We start from the raw sequence: 19,517 nt of genomic DNA, 5'->3' as shown, positions 1-19,517 counted from the left end.
TGTTAGAGAATAGATTTAGATTGATGCCTAATGCTTCATCTAAATTCACGCGCAACACGTTTCAAAGTACATTTTATTGTCAACCGTTTGCCAACCGGTTGCAATGTTCTACGAGGTTAGGTTTTCGATCGTACAGCCAACTTCAAGTTAGTTAATTTGTCACCTTCATGTTTTCTTTATTTTCTTGAACAATTGAACATCGATTGGCCAGGATCAATATAGCATCAACCGATAAAGCAATTGAATCGTCTGAACATCGTCATTATGATTTATTATTTTTATCGAATCGACGCATGCGGTTTCTACCGAGTTAAATCGAATATAACAAAATTACCAATTCCGTGATATTACCGTATACGGTTGACGACAGTATCGTGTGAATATATACAAATGAAATATATACGGTTAGGAAAAAAAAAAAAAAAAGAAAATTCGATTCAGTGTCCTGTGAACAAATTCTTATTATAAATTCACAGGACAGATGTTTTAACGATATCGATCATTTTGTCGAAACGATTGTCAATCGATTGTAAAAATTCACACGAAACGATTTTTCCAAGTATACCCACACTTACTCCGACAACTTTCTTAATTTTGCTCCTTCTTCAATATTCTCTTGAACAATTGCGAACAATTGAACATCGATTGGCCAGGATCAATGTAGCATCAACCGATAAAGCAATTGAATCGTCTGAACATCGTCATTACCATTCACTATTTTTACAGAATCGACTCATGCGGTTTCTACTGGACAAAATCAAATATAAAAGAAATTGTTGATACCATATAAATTCCACATAGATATAAAATGTATCTACTATTCAAAGTTAAATTTAAATTTCTATATAATCGTAACAATTAGAGAGAACAGTAAAATAACCGATTAGAAATAGAAACAACCAATTTGGTGTCGTGTGAACAGGCTTTTAGAAATCAACGAACGAGAAACGATCTCTCTCTCTCTCTCTCTCTCTCTCTATCTATCTATCTATCTATCTATCTCTCCATCTATCTATCTATCTGTCTATCTATCCAACACGCAAAGATAGAGGTAGTCACACTCAAAGATACACTTTGACACACTCGCGTCATAGACGATCATAGACGTTCTAACTCAGGTCAGTAGAAGTGCATTGAGGTTGAGTACGACGCGTAGAGACGATCGGATTAGCTTTGTCAAACGGGAACGGCATTCGCAGCTCGCATATTAGCAAAGGCACGTAGCAACGGGACACCTACACAGAGATAGTCTCTAGAGTCCCTAGACTCTACCAAGGTATTCCTTTCGATCGACCACAAACCGCCATGATCGGGAGAGTTAATCAATGATCCCTGTTACGTCAGAGCTACGTCGAATCCTTGATATACGATATACGTACGATAGTCTACGAATTGATTTTAAAAGTACGAGAATGACCTACGAAACTGAACAAAGATATTAATATAATCAATCCATCTATGTAGAGGGAGCCACCTGTCTTCCTCTTTTGCGTAGTAATAAACTTTATTAACTCGTACAGTTTATTTATTTCATTTTCATTTCAAACTTCTTCGTTGGATCTTTAGCTCAACGTTCCTTTCATTCTTCCTTTGAAGATGTCTGGCACATTAAGATCGATTAAACAAAACAAAAAAAAAAGAAAAGAAAAGAAAAAAAGAACTCGGATATTTTCTAACTTTCTCTTGATCTTTTCTTTCGTTCGCACGCTTAAAAAAAAAAAAGAAAAGAAATAGAAATGATGAATAATGTCTTCAAAAGATCTTTCAGATCAAATAATTCAAGAGTTGTTGCGGGAGAGTCTTCTGTCGAGGTTTCGACATTTGGCAAATGGTACCGCGGAAACTAACAGGACGATAACGACGTATGGTAGGTAGTACGACGATTCAAACGATTTGCGCAAAGATTTGCGATTTTCGTAATTTCGTTTGTAACAGCTGTGTCGATTGAATGAATGTTTCGTAGAATGTTTCGACTTTTTAACGCTTCTATTATTAGCCATAAAACTAACATTCTATACCGTTTCTTATCATGGATGATATAAAATATTCGAAAGCGGAACCATCTTGAAATTTTTCATCGTGATATAAAATTAAAATTTATATTCGTTCGTATACTTTTTTTTCCTCTCTTTGTTCTTTTTTCTTCTCTTTTGTTTTATTTTTACTTTTTTTTTCCTTTTAGCGAAGAGAGCACAAGTACGAGCAAAGGGTTCTCCAATTCGTTTCTGCGTCTCGTTTACGTAAATATATATCAGAGAAAATTTCTTTATGAATAAACGACGAATGATTATTATATATACATATTTTATTCTTAAAAAATCAAAGAAAAAAAATATATATATCATGAAATACATGGGATGTATTATCCGACGTTTTTATAGAGAAAAGAAAAGAAAAGGGAAAAAAATAAATAAATAAAAATTCAGTGAGAAAATCTCTTGAAAATCTCTTTGAAAACCACTGGGTACCGTTGTGAGCCAATTAACGAGCCTGGATGAAACTTCCAACCATTGTTACGATATCTAACGAGTGAATTTAACCTGCCGATTAGAATTCAACGCGATCGTAAATGTCTATCACGTGATAACGAATACGAAATCGGTATTGAATATTTATTTTATTCGTAGAAAGAGCCGAAGGAAAACAACAAAGAGAAAAAAGAGAAAGAGAGAGAAAAAAGATGATTATGTATTCGACGAAAAAAAAAAAAATTAAATATCCACAACACACGTTTTAACAGTATCGGTAATTTTGCGAAACCGGTTGCAATTAATTGTAATTTTCATGGAATGATTCATGTAATGATTCACACGAATCAGCTTTTGATCGTACGCCAATTCTTTCTCGTTTAACTTTCTCACTTTTATTTTTTCTTTTGTTCGTTTGAACAATCGAGCATCAACTATGTAGAATCTATATTCTATATTTTTATTATTACTATATTATTATATATATATAAAATTAAAAAATATAAAAAATTAAGAAAATATATCTACATACATATCATTGGCAACCCATTCACTTTTCTTACCAAATTGACGTATGAGATTTCTATTGGATAAAACCTGAATATAAAAAATGGCTGCCTATAAAAATAACCTATGATTTACCGACAATGTCGTATGAACATGTAAATATAAAACGTATACCGCAGCATAGAAAACGATTAGAAGAAAAAAAAAATCTATTCGGTGTTCTATGAACAAATTTTTAATGTAAATTCATACGATACACGTTTTGATCGTATCGATAATTTTCTCAAATCAGGTTGCATCAATTTGAAAATTCACACGAAACATTTCGATCTACATTTCGAACAACATGAACGTCGAATTGAACATCGATTGGCTAAGATCAGTGTTGCATCAATCGATAAAACAATTGAATCGTTTGAACTTTGCAATTAAGATTTATTATTTTTATCGATGAGATCACGCGTGAGATTTCTATTGGACAAAATCAAATATACAAAATGGCTGATCCTGCGATTTTACCGACAGTGTCGTACGAACACGTACGTATAAAATATATATATATACATACGTTATTGCAAAAGACGATTAGAAGAAAAAATCAAGTCGATATATTGTAAACGAGTTTTTACTGTAAATTTATAAAATACATGTTCTATCGAAATTGTTGCAATCGATCGTACTATTCACACGAATAAGTTTTTGAACATATGCTTAACTATATACCTCGTAACTTTTTTATTTTTACAATTGAATATCGAGTGATCAGGATCAATGTTAAATCTGTCTATAAAACAATCGAATTGTTTGAATGCTATTTTATATATATATATATGCTATTGGAGAACAGATTCACTTTTTTACCGAACTGTTGGATACAGTTTTAAATAGCGAAAGAAAATATAAAAAAATTGTCGAATCCATGATTTTTACTGACAGTATCATTACATTAATAGGTACATAAAAATGCGTCATTAGAAAAGACAGAATAAATAAATGATTAGAAAAATAAATCGTTTCAATGACGTGTGAACCTACTCTTATTATTTACTTATTCTTTCTTTCTTTTCTTTTATCATCTTTTTTTTTTTTTAAAATCCAACGTATAAAGAAGATAAGAGATAATGAGAAAGAGGTGGACGAATCGATCGTTTCTACCTCCAGTTACCTTTAGCGAGCATGTTTTGCCAGGTTTTAATTAATTTCTGTGAAAGAAGAACACAGAAAGAGAAACGAAAGAGAGAGAAAGAGAAAGAGAGAGGGAGAGAGAGAGAGGACAACGATCGCGAGACGAGAAATGTCGCTTTTGAGGTAGAAACAGAAACGAGGGATTTCCACGTTGCGTTTCTGCCTGAGGATTAATTAAAATCGTTGGTAATTTGCGAAAAGGATATAACGTAACAAAAGGAAAGAGTTCGTTCGCGAGAGCGAAAGATCGTTTGGATTTTGCGACTTATTCCATATAATGATATATGTATGTATTTATGTATATATGTGCATTTTTTTACTACCTATATTGATTACATACAAATACATATATGTTCTATTTATGTGTTTATTTGTATACGTATGTACGTACATATGTATACGTGTGTATATACAACTCGCTGTAATGGGGAAAATTTTATGGAAAAATTCATTTTTACTACTACTTATACTTATTTTCTTTTTATATGTGTGTGTGTGTGTGTGTGTGTATTGTGTGTATGTGTATATGCAACTTGCAGATGACATAATGGAGAAAATTTTATGAAAAAATTCAAACACGTAATTGTTTCTTTATTTACTTCTACTTATACTCCCCTTCTTCTTTTACTTCATCTTTTTCCAAGACAACGATCGAAAAATTCAATATCACTATACGAGAATTTAAATCGGACCAAATGAAATATTAATTAACGCCGTCGACGATAGGACTGAATTCTACGATGCATCGAAAACGTTTTACCCGAGGGTGTACACAAACGATTCTGTATACGTGTACGTATATATATATATATATATGTCTATGTATAAGTTTGTATGTACGTATGTGTGTATATATGTGTATGCATACGCGTGTCTCTAAGTGTATGTATATATGTGAATCGAACAGTTCGATATTAATTATCGGCGCATGAGAGAGAGAATTTCTCTGTCTTTCTCTCTCTCTCTCTTTAACACTTTATGCATCACAGATGTATCCACACACATACAGCACATAGAATATACATTCATAATACATGAAACGTTTGCTTTTCCAATGTGAATTTTCAAATTAATTTCTCCCTTTTGTCAATAAAAATTGAAAGAAATTCCACTAACGAATGGGGTAGTTTCAATTTTTGTTCAATTCATTGATAACGATCCTCGAACTATCGTCATCGTTATCTTATCAAAGTCCTTTTTATATATATATATATAAAAAGTATATATATATATAAAGTAACCGATCTACGATTATTATATATTTTATATATATACATATATATAAAATATAACTTAATTTTATATATATAACTTTTTATATTATATATACATTTTATATATACATATAAAAAGATATATATGATTTATATATGTATGTATGTATGCATGCATGTATATATAAATGTATGTACGTATGCATTTATATATCTATACACATATGCACATATACACACACACACCTTTCCAATTTTTTCCTTTTTCAATAAAAATTTCGAATGAATCGAACGTTAATATGATCGAGATCCATCGTCCATCCATCAAACAGCATACTAACGAAGCCAACCCCCTGTTATACGTCCTACACGAATTATTATCGTTATCCCTAACCGTTTACGTTTCCACGCGATAAGAAGGATTAAATCCGCGTTTGATCGAACGATGCTATTATATGCAAAGCAGCTTTCGAAAGGGATTCTATTCTCTTGTCAAGAGTGAGAAGGAGAATACGAATGATTATGCTTCTCTCTCTCTCTCTTTCTGTCTGTCTGTCTGTCTGTCTCTCTCCAGATACCCGTATACGTAAATGTACATACACATTTTATCTATAGATGTGCAGCTTTAACACATTTACAGCTCGACATTTACGAAGAGAAATCAGAAACAGCAACGTATCATCGGTACAACTCGCCTCCCAGCTATCAGACAAAGTCCGCTAATTGGGATTAATTCCTGCTAATTAATTAAATCAAGGAATGCCAGGTAGTCCGATGTACATACGTGAGAAAGAGGAAGAGAAAGAGAGAGAGAGAGAGAGAGAGAGAGAGAAAGAGAGAGAAGCAATGGTTGAAACTCACGAATCGTGGATCGGTTACGTGAAATATGCAAAAGGGAGGAAGAGAGAGGATGGATGGTGGGAAGGGATGAGTAACCAGGATGAGGATTTGTACACATGGGGTCTGGTGCACGCATAATAAGGTAGCAAGTTGGAAACCTTAGAAGCAGAGATAATAATCGTGTAAAGCTGCTTCCCAACGTTTCTGCAAATCACCGAGTATTTCATCGTGCAAACTTCAGTTCCATCTATCTCTCTCTCTCTTTCTTTTTCTCTTTCTATCTATTTATCTCTCTCTCTCTCTTTCTCTTTCTCTTTCTCACGTATATACACACACATTAATTTCTACATTTTCGACTTAGAGAATTCACGTGAAGGAATGTAGAAAAAGAAGACGACGATAATGATCATGATGATAATGATAATGATGACAACGATGATGATGATGATGATGATGATGATGATGATGATGATTATGATTATGATTATGATGATGGTGATGATGATAGCAAGAAATATCATTGAATCATCTCGTTGTTATTAATCTCGTTTGAGAAACGAATTTTTATCAAATGTGATATATATTTATATGTGATTATGTGTGTGTGTATGTGTGTAAGGATACGTACAGTAGAATCAATGACGAGCGAAGAACAAAGACGTTCATTATTTTCTCGTTTTCATCTGAGTTACTGAATAAGTGTGAAATCTTGATGAATCGCTCACAGTTTCGGAGATATGGGGAAAGAGAAGGGAGAATGGTTGGAGCAATAAATAAATAAATAAATAAATATATATATATATATTCTTGGAAATAGTTTCAATGCTCCGAACTGTTTTCGCGTGGCAATTCGTAGAGATAACGAGTCTACGTCGAGAGATTTACGCGTTCCCTGTAACATCGTATAAATCTATACATATGTATGTATGATGTACATTCATACATATATATATATATATATACATATGTAAATAGATAGATCGACAGATACTAGATAAATAAATACATATACATACTATAGAATTCCCTTGACTGTTCTTTTAATCTTTCTCATTTTTCATATATATACATATATACATATATATATATACATATATTACAAGTTATTTTGATTAATATAAAAAAAAGAAGAAAAATGAGGAAAAAAATTAACGAAAATCAAAAAGAAAAGAAAAAACCATCAACAGAATAGAAAAGAGTCTATCGAGCAAGCTGGTACTCTTTCAAAGCACGCAATTATTATTCTGGTCCAGAACATACATACACATACATACACATACATACATACATACATACACACACACAAATACATACATACATACATACATACATACACACAAATCCATACATACATACATACATACATACACACAAATCCATACATACATACATACATACACACAAATCCATACATACATACATACATACATACAACGTACGTACGTACGTACATACATACATACATACATACAACGTACGTACGTACGTACATAGATACATACATACATACATACAACATACGGATACCTACATATATCTGACAAAAGCGTATAAAATAATTGTCGAGATTCATCCATCCTACGTTCCTACGTAAAGTAACGATGGCTGTTCCACGTGATATCAAAAGCGTGACGTACGGTGGGGTGTAAAGGGATGGTTGGGTGGATAGAAGAAGAGGAGAAGAGAGGAGAGGAAAAGAGAGGAGTGAAGGGGAGGGGGAGGTGGTTGGTGAAAAAAAAAATGGTGAACGGGATGGGTGCATAGAAATTTTTTTTCTTTTTTTTCAGCGGCACAACGCGAAAGGTTAAACGAACTCAAAACTACGAACAATGAGAGAGAGAGAAAGAGAGAAAAAGAGAGAGAAAGAGAGAGAGAGAGAGAGAGAGAGAGAGAGAGAGAAATAGCAGGATGGAACATACACGATCGAGTAACAGCCTCCGGCAATGGCGTCGAACGCCAACAAAAGTTATGCACGTGTGCGCGCACGTGTATGTAATTCGATCGTATCGATGCTGGCCCGCCGCCGACATCAAACGCAAACAGGATACGCGACTCTGGAATGCCGGAAAATGAACGCGATTCGTCGCTCCCTCTGATTAACGTCTTGCACTGATCTCGCGGATAGAAAATCGATCCCCCTTCCTCTGATTTGCTGGCAGACTCCGATAAAGTAAAAACTTTCATCAGGGCCGTCGTGCAACACGCGATAGAACCGGTACGCGAGAACAAAATTAAACGTTTCTGGTGTATACCTCAACGGAGAGTATAAAGAGAGAAAGAAAGAGAGAGAGAGAGGGGGGAGGAGAGAGATTCATCTTTAACGTCGAACTAAATTTTAATACTTCTCGTTTATGTAATCACCGTTCAGGGACGCTTTATTAAATCGACGTAGTACGATAGAAACTGTAAATGTTAGATATATTTAAAAGGAAAAAAGAAACGGATCTTTTTTATTCTTTATTTTTTTAATCAATTTACTATTTGTTATGTATTAGATTCTCGTATTGTTACATGAAAGATAAAGGAAAGAAAAGAATAAATTTTGTGGTATGAAAAGAAACATTGTCAAGTGTCGCTTGGTTTGTTGGCGAAACTTGTTCGCGAAAGTGTTGAAGAAGAACAAATGGAGGAAATTATTTATGGTTTCTATAGAATTGTGTTAAAAGGTAAAATGAATAATAAAATAAAGGATAAGTAAATAAGTTTTTTAAAATAATTTCTACGACGATGTTATCGATCGTCGAAGTCTTCTTCGTGAAAGTGTCAAAGAATAGCAAAAACAAAAATAAATAAATAAATAAATAAATAAATAAATAATTAAATAAATTTAAAAATAATTCCTACAATGTCATCAATTGTCGACATTTTGTTAACAGAGGTGTTAAAGAAGAATAAAAAAAAAAAGAAAAGTATTTGATACAATATAACCTTGTTAAAATAAAAAAATTAATTAATGAAAAAATAATCTTACGATAATGTTATCGATCGTCTTAGTTATATCAGTAGCAAATTTTAACTCGTATCTATCCACCATCTCATCTCTTTCCATTTTTAACTATTTAAATTAATGGTCAAGAAAAGCGCGTTTTTTGGTACGGTCATCGTCCCGTCCGATGGCAGCACCGGGCGATGTCTCACTAAGATGGAGGAAAACCGTCGTTTTCGAAAGAAAAAAGAAAACGGATCTAAATTTAAATCACGGATTTATAACGCCCTCGCTCGTGCCGGCCATTGACTTTACGCGAACTCAACTTTCTCTCCTCCCTTTTCCTTTGCGTGCTGTCCCGCGTATAGTATATATATATATATATACATACATACATACATACATATATATATATATATATATATATATATATGTTATGTCGTGTATATCTGCGGTTCGTGGACCTTCTTTCTTTTTTTCTTTCTTTCTTCTCTTTTCTTTTTGTTCGTTCCTATCCTTATTCTTCATCCTCGTCCTCGTCTTCTCTCTCTCTCTTTCTCTTTCTTACACTTTGAAACCACCTTCCCTCCCACCACCTCGTGTAAAAAAATACTTGCTTACTATCTCCATCAAGGATCAAAAAACTTTTCGATACAAATTTTTCCGACCAAAGAAAAAAGCAAAAACAAAAAAAAAGAAATAAAAATAATAAAAAGAAATAATAATGATAATAATAATAATAGTCTTCAATCGTTAAAAATATATATATTTAGTATACGCAACCCCTAACTAATTCAATCGAGCTCGCTCGCTCTCGCTCGCTTGGCTGCTTGCCTACGTTATCGTTAGAAAGTGAAATCGTACGTCAAAGAGGATTTATTATTCAGATTCACGTCAAACTTTATCATCGTCCAACGCGCGTCCAAATCGATCGTTGTGTCCATCCCCCGGATAGAGAGAAACACTTTCCCCATTGCGGAAGTTCCGTTGATACTTTCCACCCTCCTCCACCTCTCCTAGAAGTTCGAACGACTAACGGATGCGTTTTACGTTATGCGTGATATATTAACCCCTTCGATCGCGTAACAACGAGAAAAAAAAAGAAAAAAGGGAAAAAGGGGGGAAAGAAAAAGAAAACTCTTCGTTTACAAAAAAATAATAATAATAAGAAAATAAAAAACAGAAGAAAGAAAAAAATAATCGGCGAGTTAACTGTAATGTAATAAAGTGAACATGGTAATTGTAATAACTTATAAAATAAAATTAATTTTGAAATATTAATTTTTATTTAATTAATGGAATTTAATTTTTATTTAATTAAATAATTTTTTCCCAGTCAAACATGGCGTCAAAAAAAAAAAAAAGCTTAATTATAAATTAAAAAAAGCGTCATAATAAATAAACATAATTAAAAAGTTGAATCGAGAGAGAGAGAGAGAGAGAGAAAGAGAGAGATACACTGAATTTGATATTATCGATATATTCGCGGCATACATTAGAACTTTATTTGTAAGATAATTTACGTTCGACTTGAATATCAATTTAGACTTCAACAATTTCAAATGAAACATCAAGATTGAAGTACATCGAAAATATTTGATATGGTTTTTTCGTTACTCTTTTCTTTTTTTACTTTTATTTATTTTGTTGAAAATATTAAGGAAAATTGAAAACGGCCTATCAATTCACGTCGAACATATAAAGAGCAATTAAACGAAATTTGATTTGGATTGAATAAAAATTAATTTAAGAGTCACTATAACGATAGATTATATCAAGAGTTATATGAAAACAACAACACACACACACTTTTATTATATTAATATAATCAATAAAAATATTAACCTTTGATCAGATTAATTTAAACTCTTCGACAATCCAAAATCGATCATCGATGATTCTCAATGTAGAACTCAATGTAGTATATAAAAAACGTTTCTTTTTTATTACAAATATAAAAAAAAAAAAAAAAAAAAAAAACAAATTGAAGATAACATTAATTTATGTCGAATATATAAATAGAAATTGAATGAAATCTCATTCTGATCGGACAAAAATTATTTAAGAATTATACGAAAATAAACACATACGTACATACATACACAATACATACATATACACAAAGATTTATATTAATAACAATAATAGTACTTAAAAGAGGGAAGAGAGGAAAGGGGATAGAAACGGATTATTTTGCAGTGTTCGTGGCAAGTTCAATATCTCTTCTCATCAAAACCCCGTGTATTTTCTATGGCGCTAAGCTGGCACCGATAATTCAGCCAACGGCAAGAACGCGTGTCGCTATCACTACTACTACTCTACAACTACTATTGCTTACTACACTACCACAATTTCTACTAGTACTACTACCACTACCATCGCCATCGCCATTACCACCATCAACCATCACCAACAACCATCGCCGTGGGATACAGTTTTCTTCGAGTTACGTGATAAACTGCACCGACGACGATATTTTACCGGTGATACCTTCGAATTTATTTCGCTTCGCGAAGTAACCCCCTCTGGGCAACTCTATAGTCGTACCACCCCCTTTTTACGATTTCCTTCCATTGTGTATCAAGAGTTTCAAGAGTATACGAGAAAAAGAGAAGAAACACACGTGTGAATTTTAAGTGACTCTCTCTCTCTCTCTCTCTCTCTCTCTCTCTCTCTCTCTCTCTCTCTCTCTCTCTCTCTCTCTCTCTTTCTCACGCACACACATACACATATACTCACTCACTCACTGTATTTATTTTATTCGATATCTAAGAAAGTTTATCAACAAAAGTAACAGACCTAAAGTATATTCGTAATGTTTTTAAGAAATCACTTGAATATTTGAATTTCTATTTAAAACGATCAAGAAAAACATTGAATTTACATATTCAATGATAGACAAATATTTCTTTTCTATCCTATTCTATTCTCTCTCTCTCTCTCTCTCTTTCTCTCTCTCTTTTTCGTGTCTATTTATTTTTCTACCTTAGAACGAAGGTTTAACCTCAAAACGAAAAGTCATACAAAAAAATTCAATAGAATGTTGAATTAAAATACATACGTTCATATATACGTATATACATATATGTATTCATATACACGCACGTACACACCTATACTACATATATATCACATATCCGTCGTTCTACATAGATAGATAGATATATCTATCTCGTGAATAGAATAACAGCCAACGATGTTCTCGTTTCGCTTATAACGCTTTGGTTAAACGTTTATCTAAAACAAACTTTTGACCGAGAACTTCGTAGAAAACTGGGACAGAAGTTTGTAGGAAGCTCTCTCCTCTCTTTATCTATCTCTATCTCTCTCTCTCTCTCTCGACTTTTGAAAGAGATAGATACGAATAATCGTAATGAATACTATGTTGAAAACGAACAAAATATTCAAAAATTCTTTTATACGATAAACGTATTCGCGAACTAAGCACATATATATGCATATTATATATATATATATATATACATATATACATATACATACATGCACGTATGAATGTATATGGACGTATATATATATATATATATATATATATATATATATATATATATATATACATGCACGTATGGATATATATATTCGTTATCGTTCAGCTAATAATATTTTTGACGTATAATTTTCTTTATTAAATATTTCAACAATTTATTACAATGGCGCAGTTCCGTTCGTAGAATAGTTTCGAAAATATTTTCCTAACTATGCATTACAACAGTCGATAAAGCGATTTTCTTCGCGATTTGAGAACGCGAAAAAATATTTTCGTCGAAAAAAAAAAATCAAATGAATCAAAGAGCAGAATGAAAAAACTGTATAAAATCTAATTAAATGCATATTTGTTTCTATTACAATAATGCACTTTTGTTTAACGTTCGTAACTACGATATTTCTCTCTCTCTCTCTCTCTCTCTCTCTCTCTCTCTCTCTCTCTCTCTCTCTCTCTCTCTCTCTCTCTCTCTCTCTCTCTCTCACTTGTTCTATGTTTGTGTTAACTGAATCAACGACAGCTGTCGATATCGAAAAAGTGTCTGCGAGCTTGTAAGCGCGGGCTATTCAAACGTGTTACAACAAAGAGTTACGTTTCTGTATCAAAACAGACGTTATTCGAGCATGTAGAATGTGTGAGTGCATGTACGTATATATATACATATACTCCTTCTCTCTCTTTCTCTCACGCATTACACACATAGGCTAAACCTCAAATATCTTTGTTATTTTTGATTTGATTACAAAAAAATAATTAAAGAAAAATGTTTAAGACAAAGTTGAACTATTTTAAGAGATACGTTTGATGACGGAGAAATTTGTTTTCTTCTGATAATTTTTCTTTTCTTTTCTCTCTTTTTTTTTTTTTCTTACGAGATTTGAAAATCAATACTTTGTTTTTTTTAAACATTCTCATTTTTTTTTTGTTTTCCTTTTATGGATTCATTCTTTGTCAAATATTTTTGACGAAGAAAAAGAAAAAAATATATATATATATTTGAATAAAAAGAAGTATTGGAGAGCGTAGCACTGAAAAATGATTAATTCGTAAAATATTTGGAAAAAAATATCTTGCCGTAATTCACGGAACTGCAAGAAGCTATATTTTTATTTTATTTTCTTTTTTTATAAATTGATTTCTCGGATCATTTGAAGTAGAAAAAAATGTGTGTGTGTATGTGTGTATATATATTGGAGAGTAAAATGTCAAAAAATGATTAATTGATAAAGTATTTTGAAAAAAAATGTCTTGTCGTAATTCACGCAACTGCAAGAAGCTACATTTTTATTTTTTTATAAATTGACTTCTCGTGTCATTTGGAGTAAAAAAAATATATATATTAAAGTGTAAAATGTCGAAAAATGATTAATTCATAAAGTATTTTGAAAAAAAGGTCTTGTCGTAATTCACGCAACTGCAAGAAACTATATATAGATATATACATACATATATATATATACACACACACACACGTACATTTATATATTTATGAATCAATTCCTCTTGTCAATTTGAAGTCAAGGAAAAGAAAAATATATTGAAGAATAAAACGTCGAAAAATGATTAATTCGCAAAATATTTAAAAAAAAAAGTCGCAGTAATTCACGCAACTACAAGAATCCTCTTTTATTATCATCATCATCATCATCATCATCATCTATTTCATTTGGTTAAAAAAAAAAAAAAAAAAAAAAAAAAGATAGAAGAAAAAAGAATAAAATAATTCAGAAGTGAATTACATATTCCCAATTTTATTATTTCTCCTTTTTTGTATATATAGATACACGCATTATATATGAATTATATCGCAATAACCATCTATAAAATCAAAAAAATAAATAATGATAATATTTGACGTGGTAATAGTTATTAACCAAGCTTGTATATATACATGTATATATAATTCTACATACACACACACATATATATATATACGTATCAAAAACCAGCATTTCATTTTCAAACAGCACGCTTAAAGCTCAATTATTTGGCTAATGTCCTCGAACGAAATTACTTTTAATCGAGAGCCCTGTACATTTTCACTTAATTATCCTACGCCATTAGCGAGAACGTTTTAACTCGTTACTACACGCCATGTAAAGAGGATACACGATATATTTGATAATAAATCGTTTCGTTTCGTTTCGTTTTGTTTTGTTTTATTTCGTTTAGTTCATTCGTTCATTCGTACGTAGATACATTCACGATACTAATATACCTTCCTTCAAACGAGATATTACGATTAAATTTATTTAGAGATCTAACGATAATAATGAATCATTTGTAAAAATGATTTCTGTCATGGATTTTACAAAAAACGACAGTAAAAGGAGAAAGAGAAAAAAGAGAGAGAGAGAGAGAGAGAGAGAGAGAGAGAGAGAGAGAATAAACAAAAAAAAAGAAAGAAAAATATATTAAGAAAACGGAAATAACGGGTTTAGTCGAATTATCAATGTTATTATTTCGATTTACATATGTACATATGTACCTACCATATACGTAAAGTACATACGAGATGCGAATGTCAAACAGGTCGAAACAAGTCTCCTCCACCTCCGCATACGCACGTACATATATATATTTATACATATATATATATATATATACATGTATATACACATACAGGGTGTACCGTCTATATATGTCCGAATGAGAAAATATCTCAACATCGATCGATTTTACAAAAAAATTTTTATTAATATAAGAAATTTTGTCAGACCTGAGAATACATCTATAAAAAAACGCGTGTTAAAGTCGTTCTTTTGTTTTTTTTTTGTTTCTTATCTCTCCTTTTTTCTTTTTTTTTGAATCGTGATCTTTGCGAGATACGAAAGTTAACCTCAATTTCTTTTCTCTTCTTTTTTTTTTCTTTTTCTCTTCAAACGGATTTATAACTTAATTCCATTAAATCAGTTTACTTTTAAATGAATTTATAATACTTTTTTTTTTATTTGTTGTCGTTTTTTCTTTCTTGTTGCATATTTACATAGTAAAACGATCATTTGCAAGCAAGATTGTACGCGATGAAAAAAAATTGCTATTGCATCGTTTACAAGATAATCGACATTTTGAATATCAGAACGATTGATTCGTTATAGCGCAATTTGAAAAACACTCGTCGAACGCGTATATATATATTTTTTTTGTGTGAATCGATTTTTAGTTTGTATGGAATATGTATTGTCTCGAGTATGAATTACAGTCCAGTATGAAAAATAATATGAATCTGTCAGTCGTTAATCACGTCGTTTATCTCGTAAGCTATATATTCATGATGCACATTTTTTACAAGATGTAATATTGATTGCAAATTGCACCTACTATATGAATATACAAAAAAAAAAAGAAATAACGAATATCGATTTTCACATAATTCGAAAAAAAAAGAACAAAAAAGAAAATAAAGAAAACAAAAAAAAAGAAAGCAAATCACGCGCCCTTCGTGCGAGGCTCAAGGCCGTACAAATTTTATTAATATTAAAAGTTTTTTAATAATATTGTTTTTTTTTTTTTTTTATAAATATTAAGCTTTTTAATAAACTTTCTTGCAAGCTTCTGTTACAAACAGTTACGAGATATTTTTCTACGCATTTGTAGATAAAAATCCTTTATACTAACAAACGTACATGGTATAGGTTTCACAAAAAAAAAAGAAAAAAAAAAGAAAAAGAAATATTTTTTTAAACAAATTTTCTTGCAATTTCATTCAGTTGCAAGATATTTGTTTACCCATGGACGAAAATCCTCTATACTAACACACACATATTGATATTGGTTCGCAGAAAATAAAAAAAAATTAAAAAACAAAAAAAAAAGAAAAAAAAAGAATTGTTTCCCTGAAAAAATGTTTAGATACAATTTCGCTCGTCACTCAGTTGCGAGATAAATATATACTTATTTACCCATCATGTACGAAAATCTTGTACAATATACTAATTGTACATAAAGAGGGACGTTGGTATCGGTTTCCCAGAGAAAAAAAAAAAAAGAAGAAAAGAAGAGAAAAACAGTAATGACTAAAGAGTCGAAGAATAAAATAAAAAAAAAAAAAAAGAAAATGACGGTTACTTACCTTGTAAGACGTTCGAGAAAATAAGAAGAAGGCATAGTAGAAGAGACAGTTTCCTGGAATCGCCAGCTTCCATGTTGCGCGCTACTGTTCTTGGCTACAACGTATTTATGTATGTGTACGCGTAGATGTGTACGCTTGTCTTACTTGTGACAAAACTTCAGTTACTTTTATTTTCTTCTTTGTCCTTTTTTACTCTCTTTTTTTTTCCGGGCCGAACATACACGCACTCACGCACACACACGACACACGTACGATCACCAACGCGATTCGATTAGCACAATTACACACGACACACGCACACGCACGCCACGCGAACGTTTAAGGATCGTTTAAGGATAGGAACCACAAAAAAGTTAAAAAAAAAAATAAATAAATAAATAAATAAAAGAATATGACACGAATGAGTTAAGACGATTACGTAACGACGTTGTTGTTAATTTATAAAAACATTCGTCGAAACATTGTCCTTGTCCTTTTTCAGTTTTTTCTGTTTTCTTCGAAAAATATCGTAAATGCGTAATTTGGTAAAACAAAAGACGTACGCCAACCGCCGTTGATACGCGATCAATGTCCTTCCTACGTTCTCTTTAGAAAACGCGCCAAACCGTACACTTTCAAATGTTTCGCGCGGGCTTCCGCGCTTATTCGAATGAAAAAAGTTCGATACGTCTCTCCTCCCGCACTTCACGATTATTTACTTATCGTTAGAAATTTTTATTGTTTCAAGAATTATATATACGTACTTGTCGAAATTATTCTTCGTTGAAACGAATCGAAATATTTCGACGAACGTTGACAGGCCGGTCATCCATCGTGCTTCTTTCAACGTTCGAAATCGTTCTATTACCCGCCAAAATTTCAAATGTTTCCAACTCTTATAAGAGAGAAAGAGAGAGAGAGAGAGAGAGAGAGAGAGAGAGAGAGAGAGAGAGAGAGAAAACAAAAAAGAAACGTCGAAATTTTCGTGTCCACGAATACGAACGATATTACGTATAAGGTCCGAAACACGTTATAATATAAATTTTGTTTCACTTGAAAAAGAATTCACACAAGAATATCGTTCAATTATTATTGGAAGAAACTTGGACGAGCACGATTCGATTCGATTCGAAATATCGGTTCAATTTTCGACGTCGATCAACTTCGAAGGTTAATTTTTGACGAAGACGACGAAGCATCGCACAAATATATCGAAACGATATCTGTCCTTCTTTTTTTTCTATTTTCTCTCTATCTCTCTTTCTTTCTGTTTGGACAACGATCGAAAGGAAAAAATTGTCTATTACCGAATAGAACGCACGAGACTCTTATCCAGTTTCTTTCTCGTAATAAAAGTAAAACCGTACGATGCACCACCAACGATGTGCTGCACGAGACTGACATCCCCTCCGCTGGTTCTACTGCTCGATTAATTCAAGATGGCGCATCCAGTTCGCGCAGCTTCTCACCCTCTCTCTCTCTCTCGCGCTCTCTATATCCTTCTCGCTCTTCTATCCTTCTCCGTCTCGACCAATAGCAACGCCGGTGTTCGTTACTTTCGATCCCTTCCTCTCTTCTTTAATGCTCGCAACAAGTTGCAGTTGAATCGTGTAATACACGTTGATCTTTGCCGTATTTGTTTTTCCCTTTATTCGTTTGTTTTCGTTTATTTCGTTTTTCTCGTTGTTCAATCTCTTTTTCCTTTTTTTTTCTCTCTTTTCGAAAAACGCGATAACGAGCACCCACTGACGTTCGAAATTAGCGGTACTAATCGCGACGATCGTCATTTTTTTTTCTCGGTGACTTTTTTTTCTTTTCTTTCTTTCTTTCTTTTTTTTTTTTTCTATAAAAAAGATCTACGTTTGTATTCGGTCTATACGAAGTACATCTATATTGATCAAAATTATACTGCTAAAAATACGATGTGTTTCATTAATTATCGTAATTAATTATCTTCTTCGTTTTCCTGGTACCTCGGACATCGTGCTAGATGCATCGGAACTGTAGCAAACGCTTTGCTGAGAAAAGAAAAAGAGAAATAAAAGAAAAAGAAAAATGCAATAACTATCTCTCGTATCTTCTCCTCGATCAAATCCTTACATTTATAATGATACAGGGTGTAACCAAATTATGCGATAAACGTTCAGAAATGAAGATACATAAATAGAGATCGTACACATAAATAAATAAATAAATAAATAAAAATTGATTCTATAGATAATGATTTTTTTCGAAAACGTTTAATTTCCAAGTAATAATTTTGTTCAAGTACGATCTCACAATTAGGTTATATCGTACGTTTAATATCGACCGTTAGATTCAAGCTAATATCCAAGTGCGTATGAATTTAGTCGTTACATTTCGACCAATGAAATTCGTTGAAACAAATGAACGTTCTCATCGAAAGATAATTTTCTTAGAAATCAAACACTGACGAATATAACCTTCGAGGGACCCGAAGTTTTAATGCAATTTTAATTAATTGATATCTAGATTGATATCTAATTGATTCTAGAAAACTTCTTTTTTTCTTTTATATCAAAATTTGTAAACATTAATATATATTAATAATACAAATAATAACATATATTAATATTAATAAATTTGCAAAAATGCAAATATTTAATCGCATATTAAATAAGATTGAAAAATCATTCGGCAAAAGGAGATTCTCTCTTTTTAATATGTCTAAGAAATTTTTTGAATATATATATATATTTTTTTTTACGATGTTCTTGTAATAAGGGATGCACTCAATATTTTTTTTTTCTTTTTAATCATCACAATGATCTTAATAACTATTCTGTTTCGATGGTTGTTACGA

The 19,517-nt window shown here is 31.9% G+C and overlaps 1 protein-coding gene across 3 annotated transcripts in view; it reads right to left on the bottom strand.

The window, feature by feature from the left end:
• LOC127070638 (tyrosine-protein kinase transmembrane receptor Ror) overlaps positions 1 to 18,576 on the bottom strand; it is a 286,547-nt gene extending 267,971 nt beyond the window's left edge. Inside the window, exons 1-2 of one of the 3 annotated variants that reach the window (XM_051008854.1) lie at positions 18,001 to 18,576; positions 16,715 to 17,554 (exon numbers count right to left, since the gene is read on the bottom strand). In XM_051008854.1, the coding sequence (XP_050864811.1) occupies positions 16,715 to 16,787 (73 nt within the window). In that variant the 5' untranslated portion in view covers positions 16,788 to 17,554; positions 18,001 to 18,576. Of the gene's footprint in view, positions 1 to 16,714 lie in introns of all 3 variants that reach the window. The other 2 variants (XM_051008855.1, XM_051008853.1) reach the window with 2 other exon arrangements.
• Positions 18,577 to 19,517: the final 941 nt, after the last annotated feature.

Source organism: Vespula vulgaris, chromosome 19 (genome assembly GCF_905475345.1).
Source record: "Vespula vulgaris chromosome 19, iyVesVulg1.1, whole genome shotgun sequence".
Taxonomy (NCBI): domain Eukaryota; kingdom Metazoa; phylum Arthropoda; class Insecta; order Hymenoptera; family Vespidae; genus Vespula; species Vespula vulgaris.
The sequence above is the reverse complement of the archived record's forward strand: the minus strand, read 5'-3'. Positions and strand labels throughout refer to the sequence as shown.